This window comes from Otolemur garnettii, unplaced genomic scaffold (genome assembly GCF_000181295.1).
Source record: "Otolemur garnettii isolate 467f Iridium unplaced genomic scaffold, OtoGar3 scaffold00032, whole genome shotgun sequence".
NCBI lineage: Eukaryota > Metazoa > Chordata > Mammalia > Primates > Galagidae > Otolemur > Otolemur garnettii.
Window position 1 is genome coordinate 4,587,909 of NW_003852427.1, and position 8,367 is coordinate 4,596,275.

Here is an 8,367-nt window from a genome sequence, read left to right on the forward strand (position 1 = left end):
TGATAACAACTAATTCTAATATGATTTTGAAATGTTCTGCTTAACGAACATGAACTTTACCAGCTAATACAGAGCAATGAATCTAGCTGGAGAGATGTTAATCACAATGCTTGAAGATGTATTATTAAATACAGTCTCCTTTGTTGAAAGTCTAATTTAATTTTCACTCTGAAATTCCTGGGAAATATTTGGTCATGAATGTGATAATAAAGAATTCCTATCATTGCTTAATTATACAATGGAATACCTACACAGAAATAAATACATTAAATTAATTAATGCATATATTGGGGGCCTCCATCACGTAAGCAAATAACACTCCTGGCCATCTTGTGCACCACTCCAAAATATCAGCTATGAATACTCCTTTTACTGCATGGGAAAAAAAATCTCCAATCTCATGAAGTTACACTAAATACTTACAGATGGTCATCTAAGAAATATCCTCTATTTTTTTCCCCATTAAACTATTTTGGGGTTCACTACAACTGCCATTGCATTTCAATGAAAGTAACTACATTTCAAACAGTAACAAAATAAAATTTTAAAATCAACCACTGGAAAAAATATTAACATCTCAAAGAGATGAGTGAATTTGTCTTTTATTTTTATTTTTTCTTTTTTTGAGACAGAGCCTCAAGCTGTTGCCCTGGGTAGAGTGTTGTAGGATCACAGCTCACAGCAACCTCCAATAATAATAAGGGAGGAAGCTCGAGGGATTCTCCTGCCTCCACCTCCCAAGTAGCTAAGACTACAGGTACCTGCCACAACGCCCAGCTATTTTTTGGTTGTAGCCGTCACTGTTGTTTAGAGGGCCTGGGCTGGATTTGAACCCACCAGTTGAGGTGTGTGTGGCTTGTAGCTTAGCTGCTTGAGCCACAGGCACTGAGCCAGTGAATTCGTCTTTTAAATCAACTAAGGAATGAGATTTTCAAAGTAATACTAAGAGTTTCTTTTGCATATCTGCATTCCAAAAATGTTTAAATGTAGGTTTTTCTACTAAATGGGTGAGTTTGAAAACCACATAGCTCTAATTCAACTGATATTTTTCCCCTTTTAAAAACAGCCTTGTTTAATGTAAAAGCTGATAAACAATTCTAGTTATAATTCTGAATAAAGATCTGACAACTCTAAAACCAAACATTTTATCAAAGAGAATTGGTCTTTACTGCTATCCAATATAGCAGCTGTACACTGACCTAAAAATCAAACTGTTTTCCCTCTATCTATTATTTGAAAAAAAATCAAAATCAAAACCAAAAATGCAACCCCTTCCTCCTCCCAAAAGCCCAGGTTCTCTTCAGATAACCAATAACACTATGTAAGTTGCTTTGCATACTTGTATTGCTTTACTTAGAATTCTAACTTCTAGACATTAATGTTATAGAGAAGTTCTATTTTATCACCAAAACTCTGGGGAAAAATTGAAGAGGTTTAATTCCCCACTACTATACAAGCCGAACTCCAGAGTTCAGTCTGGATGTATCTTCCTTACTTGCTTACCACCGCCTACCTGCCCCAGGCCTCTCTGGCCAGGAAATGCTGCTGTGGGCACTGTGAAGTATTATGTCCCGCCACTGTTAACCTCCTCTGCAGCTGCTCTGTGAAGCAGATAACGTCTTTTCTTATAATCATTCCCATTTACTTATCTGAGAAATGTCAGATAAGATTTTTCAGATAGTAGCTGATCTTAAGATATTTTGAAGACAATGTACAACAGAAGACCTTAATTTTAAATGAAGCTTAAGCTTCCAGGTAAGACTAAAAAGCCCAGTGACCAACATTTAAAATGTGCAAAATACCCATAAGTAGACAGGGTTTCTAAACTACATATCATTAAGCATGATGGAACCAACTATATAGTCTGGTCAAACGGGCAGAACCACCTAGAAACTGACAAAAAGAAGAGGACATGTGGAGAATTATAAATCACATAGGCCATAACACTCAGAAGAGGTCATATGAAAAAAGAAAATATATCTTTATGACCTGGCCACCACTGGTCATCCTGACTCTTACATAAGAAAAGAAAAATACTCAAATACTATAACTCTGGCCAGGCGCAGTGGCTCACGCCTGTAATCCTAGCACTCTGGGTAGCCGAGGCAAGAGGATTGCTTGAGCTCAGGACGTTGGGAGACCAGCCTAAGCAAAAGAGAGATTCCATCTCTGCTAAAAATAGAAAAACTAGCCAGGTATTTTGGAGGGCACCTGTAGTCCCAGCTACTTGGAGGCTGAGGCAAAAGGATCACCTGGGCCCAAGAATTTGAGGTTGCTGCGAGCTATGATGATGCCACAGCATTCAACCCAGGGTGACAGCGAGACTCTTTAAAATAAATAAATAAATAAATAAAACAAAACCACAGACACACACAAAAACCATAACTTCTCTAAGTCCCAATATTCTCACCTTTAAAATTGGAATACTAGAAACTACCTCACAGTGTTAGTAGTGTCCCCCTCACCCCCACAGTAGTATTTTGAGGATAAAGTGAGATTACACATAGTGCTGGTCCATAGTTTGGGTCATAGCTCCTCTTCATAAACTGGCTAACTGGGAGCTACCTATACTTGCTTTCTAGATGAAAAAATTCAGGGAACAGTAAGTAGATTATCCCACCACCACCAAATAGCAGAACATTTTTTAAAAAGAAAGTTCTTCTCCATTCTGTTGATATCTAGGGGTCCCAGTACTTACCACATCACTTGCACTGGAGAACTCATTATTAACCAGACTTTCAAGAGCCATCCACCGAACTGGCCTGTTTTCATTGTCCCCCAAACAGTGATAGTCCATGGGGAATAAGTCTCTGGAGAGAGCATTATCTGTGATCTTAACTTGAAGCGTGTCATCAATGCTGAAAAGTAAAGACATGAAATTCAAATACAATCTGAACTCTTAAATACAACCCAAGTCCCACTATGACTCCTTGAGAGAACTCCAAGGCCAGGGAGTATTATACATCAAGTGATGGTGATGAGTTTATGGCACTTACACACAGTTCCTAGCAGCCAGGTCTTTGTGGATGACTTCCCTTCTAGCCAGGTAGCTCATTCCACAGGCAATCTGAATAGCCATGTGTACCAAATCTTGTTGAGAAATGGCCTGTGGTAACAGAAAATGAGAAGGTTTGCATACAGCACAAAAATTATGATGGTGGCTTCTTATTGTATCTCACAATCCTACTCCATCCAAAAATATTTCTGTACCCCTACACATTCAGTTTTAAAAAGCTATTTCTTGACCAAGAATATGTTCCTATATCTTCCTAAACTTACACTATGATTTTGTTACTCTGTAATGTAATTTGCCATTTACTTGACTGTCTCCTCTCATCTGTCAGAAGTATTTCCCCAACATCTAATAGCCACTCCATAAATATCTGTTCAATGAATGCTGAATTCTAAAGGTAACATTTCAAAAGCTTATTATTCAATAACCTGTTCTTTTCTTTTTAGACATTAGTTTTTATTAGGGGATTATCTTAGGGGCCCATATTCAAACTAATACAAGTCTAGAGTTCTCTCTACTGATAACGCTCTCTACCTGTATGGGGACTGAGAAATAAAACTCTCCCCAAGTGATGTAGATGGGCCATAGCTTCCAACCACTTGTTGGGAGCCAACTTTAATCCTGTCAATACGCAAAGCATACCATACATATTAACCCAAATATTCAATGCAGCCTTTGAATCCATTTTCTTTTGGTAACTATAACAAATACATCATTATAAATCCTAAAACCAACTTAATAGGACTACAAGATACAGCAAAACACCTACCGACCTTGACTACTACTACATATTTGAAATCTGACCAAATGCTTCACTGTTACGAACATTTAAAGTCTGTTTCCCTTCTTAGAAAGAAGATCTAGGAAAAGTGCCTTCAAAGATTTATCAAGAAAATGACTGAGATGGTATCACAAAGGGCTTAAAAGTCATCATAAACAATGAAAATACAGTAGAACCTCCGTAGTTGATCACCTCCTTACATTATCCACCTCCTTAAGCTGACCTAATTTTCATAAATGTACATGCACCACACATATGTATCAGTACAGTAGGCCTAATTCCTTATGTTGACCACCTCTGTATGTTGACTGGAATAGTCCTTTAGGTGGTCGATTTACAGAGGTTCTATTGTATATACAAGGAAAAACTTCACTATCAATAAAATGCGAGTCTCAAGATAGGAATCATAAATATCTTCATTTTCCTCTAAATCAATAGCTTATAAATATCTTGTGGTTCATTCGGAGTTTTTTTTACAGTTTATATCTAAGAATGTTAATATGTACTTTCAAAGACATTATCAGAAATTACTAGTAAATAACTGGTATTTGGGCAAACTTTTCTCACCTGTGGATTATTGGCCTCTACTAATTTGCACTGCCGTAAAAACAATTTAAGATTCCCCCAATTCATGTAAGGCAGTATCACCATGGGCTTTTCTCCTTCTTCTATACACACATGAGTAATAGGAAGAAGATTTCTATAAAATAATAAGAAATTAGGAGAAAGACAAATGAAATCAAAGTAATAAGAAACTGGGAGAAAGAAAAGTGAAACCTAAAACCTCAGGGGTTTATTTTTAATAAAAAGTATGAAGATAACTTAAAATCCCAAACACATTAAAAATGAAAAATTATAAATGCTCTATCTTTTAAACCAGATTTAAATGTTCCCCACATATGCACATTCTTGATAGGTAAAAGTGATAAACTCTGGACTATATTTTCTGAAAGTACATCCTAGCCACACTAAATGTTTACTCCAAATGGTAATCAGAGACACCTTAAAAATAACTCAACCATGAGTATATTATGACAATATCCCACTTATTTAAAAAAACAAAGGCCAGATCCAGACTGTGATCAAGAATATGATAGTCAAAAAACTCTCCAAGAGGCTAAAACTGCCACAAAAGTCAAGAAGTCTCTAGCTGGTTACATGGGATTTAGAATCATATTTCCAAATCCTAGATTTATCATTTATTACCTGTGTTACTATCTCTTTCTTGGCCTTACTTTCTGTACGGATAGCATGGGGACCCTACCAACCATAAAAGGTTGCTTTGATGTGCAAGATAAAGACAATCTTGTTCCTATGTTAATTTCTATGGCATAAATACATACATACAGTTTTAATTTATTTAATTAATTCATGTTATCCTACTGCCTAATGATGCCTCTTCCATTGATATCTGGAAATAACTCCTGATTTCTCCCAAGTTATGTAACCTGTTACATAATTACTTCATCTTCCCTACTAAGGTGAAAATTGCTAAAAGACAAGACTATCACAGACTTCCCCTGCCATGCTATCATATTCTTAAATTTTTACCACTACCTCTTTGTATTCTGTGACATAAAACATTTACACAATTTGTAATACAATATCTTTAAGAATATTCCTACTCCTTAACTTAGTAAATTCTGCTTTTATACATGTTTAATAAAAAAAACTACATCAAATATAAAAGTTACATGAACAAGGAGACTTAATACGATACTAATAGTAAAAAGTGCAAACAACTTGAATATCCAAGAGTAATGAAAGAATAAGAGGATAATATGTAACAGTCCAATGGTCACAAAGATGTAATGAATGAGTAAAAGTGTATCTCTTAGGAAAGCAAGATGCAAAATTCATGTGTACAGGATAATTACAAATACGGAGAAAAATAAAACTCTGCATAGAAATATGGCAATAGTTAGGAGTTGGGACTGTAGACAATTTCTAACTTGCTTTTCTGTATTTCTTGAAAATTGTCTCAGTTGAACACATAGCACCTTTTAAACCACAGTTATAAAATCGTGGCTTGACACCACTGCTAAGAGGCAGAGCTATGGGCTCCCCCTCGTGTTTGCAGGAGTTACTAACGGGAAAGGCACCAACATTGAGAAGCTAGGAAAATTAGGACTCTCAGTAAACCTGTAAGAGGCAATCTTTCTGTGAGTGGTAGCTGTTATCAGTCCCATTTTATAGGCAAGGAAACCCATGCCAGGGAAGAAAGGTTAGGTAACCTGCCAAGGACAAAAAGCTAGTAAACGGAAAAAAAAATTCAGATCTTCATCTGATTGCTAAAACCCTTGTGCTTTCCCCTGGACAATAGATAGGACACTCTTTCCCAAGGAAACAAGGCTGAGTACAGGGGAGATTATGGAACATCCTTTCCACCAACTCCCATGAACACTAAAATGACTACAGGTTTACACTCAGGATTAACCTGGGCATACCATATTTTAAGGTGAATATGACAAGTTGCCCAGTGTCTTTAACCCCCCAAAAGATGATTCCTCTGCTCCTTTCTACAATGAAAAATTTATTTAGCAAAGTTAAAGGCATTTTATCCAAGCATGGCAAGATTACTAGATGAAGTCAAACCTTTTATTCTACACAATCTGTAATACAATATTTTTGTATTATATTACAAATAATAAACCAGAGGGCTATCCACTAGTAAAGGGAGCAAATTTCATGAAAATATTTCGAAGTGCAAATGGCTGCTTTTCATCCTGTCCATTTTATAAAGAAAAAAAGGAGAAAGAGGAGGAACTAAGATCTCTGAAGGAGAGTACATAAGAGCCAAAGGAGCCGCTGTTGAGAAGAAAGGCGGCAGAGGAAGGAAGAAGGCTCTGCGGGCTTTTCTTAAGAACTGCCACTTCTCAGTCTTGCTGAGCACACTTGTAGCCAAAGAGCTGTGAGGCACTCAGCCTAAGAAGTGCCACCGTCAGGCATCCTTGGGCCAACAGAGGAGACAAACTACAAGCAGAAATAGCTTGAGTACTCTGACGAAATTCAAGTAGACTCGTATCTTTTATTTGTACTACTATTTTAACTACACACATACATTTACATATACAACAATTAATAACAACTAATTATTCCCACAAATTCTAGTGGAAAAAGAAGTGAAATGAAAAGATTTCAAAATGCTTTGAAGTATTTCAATGCTAGTACAATCCTTATTCACTCACATTGAAACATAAAGCAAACACACTGAGCTGCATGCCACACCAGTTAACAAGGCAAATCTGAAATTAGGTATCATTTCTTGCTGAGCATATTGCATTTGCTTGATAAATTCTATTATCTGATCTCTGAAGATCATTTCATTTTTATTCTTTATGCCTAACAGAGTTCTAAGTGCAACATGGGTATTAATGAATTAGAATGAAAAATGAAGAAACCAATACATACACAGAGCCTAAGGATATACTACAGACATCAGAAGTCAGAAAGAAATGTGTCGTAGGCCTGGGCCCCTTAAAAATGGGATGAACCACTACAATGAATGGAAAGAATAATATACTTTCCACATATTGACAGTGTGTTTTGTTCATTATAACTAAGAGTCTTGGTATCACTTCTTAGCCAGGAAGAACAATTAACCATAACAAAGCCATAATCTACCTTTATAAGACTTTTCTTAATCACTGAACCTCTAGTATCAAATAACCCCAACTTGGTATGTCATGTCATTCTATTCTGTAAAGCCATCCTGGGGTTACCACTTCATCCTAACAGGGTGTTGGAAAGCCTTACAGCTTAATTAATGCTGCACGAGAGAGAAAGCTGCAAATGCTTATTCTGAACATTTTCAGCCAAGACATCTTTAGGACTACAGTGAATATAAAACTACTTCTTGGAAAAATCCTGTGTCTATATTTATTCCTGCCACTCACTTCTTGTGCTCAAGTGATATAGGCCTTCCATTAGGGTGAGAATATTACTAGCTTAATATTATGTACTAAGATTAAATATTTTGGCTCTTCCCCCCTATGTTCAGTATAAAAGAACACAAAATACCTCTAACACTGCCAAAAAGGACATTTCCAATATTCCAACTTTGTTTCTTTCCTTTCTGCTACTGAGATTAATTTTTAACACTTCTTTTACCCAGAAGCTAAGAGTTATTTTATGTTTAATTGTAGCAAAAATATTTCTCTCCTTACTGCTGTTTTCTTTTCTACCTCCATAATGTCAAAAAACTCAGTTTCACTTTTTATTACCATTTTATTGATCTTATTGTAGCTGCCTTCTTTTTAGCCCTCAAATTCTTTTGAATGTGAATCAAAAATTTTTTTAAAAAAATCAGTACTAAAGCTCTATGTAGTCATCTTATTTTTAGCAGAGCTCAAGGAATTGCCCAAAGAACACAGAAAATATATTTTTTCACAAGTCCACACACATCTTCCAGTAGGAATGGTCACAGTTTCATTTTTAAACCTACTTGTTTAGTTCAAGCACAATGGCTCATACCTATAAATCCCAGCACTTTGGGAGGCCAAAGTGTGAAGATTGCTTGGCCAAAAGGTCAAGACCAGCCTGGGAAACATAGCAACCTCATTTCTATAAAAAT

The 8,367-nt window shown here is 36.2% G+C and overlaps 1 protein-coding gene across 1 annotated transcript in view; it reads right to left on the reverse strand.

Moving 5' to 3' along the window:
* RYK (receptor-like tyrosine kinase) overlaps positions 1–8,367 on the reverse strand; it is a 105,934-nt gene that overhangs the window by 12,505 nt on the left and 85,062 nt on the right. The window contains exons 9-11 of the mRNA XM_023512992.1: positions 4,362–4,494; positions 2,997–3,106; positions 2,699–2,858 (exon numbers count right to left, since the gene is read on the reverse strand). Coding sequence (XP_023368760.1) covers positions 2,699–2,858; positions 2,997–3,106; positions 4,362–4,494 — 403 coding nt within the window. The remainder of the gene's footprint in view (positions 1–2,698; positions 2,859–2,996; positions 3,107–4,361; positions 4,495–8,367) is intronic.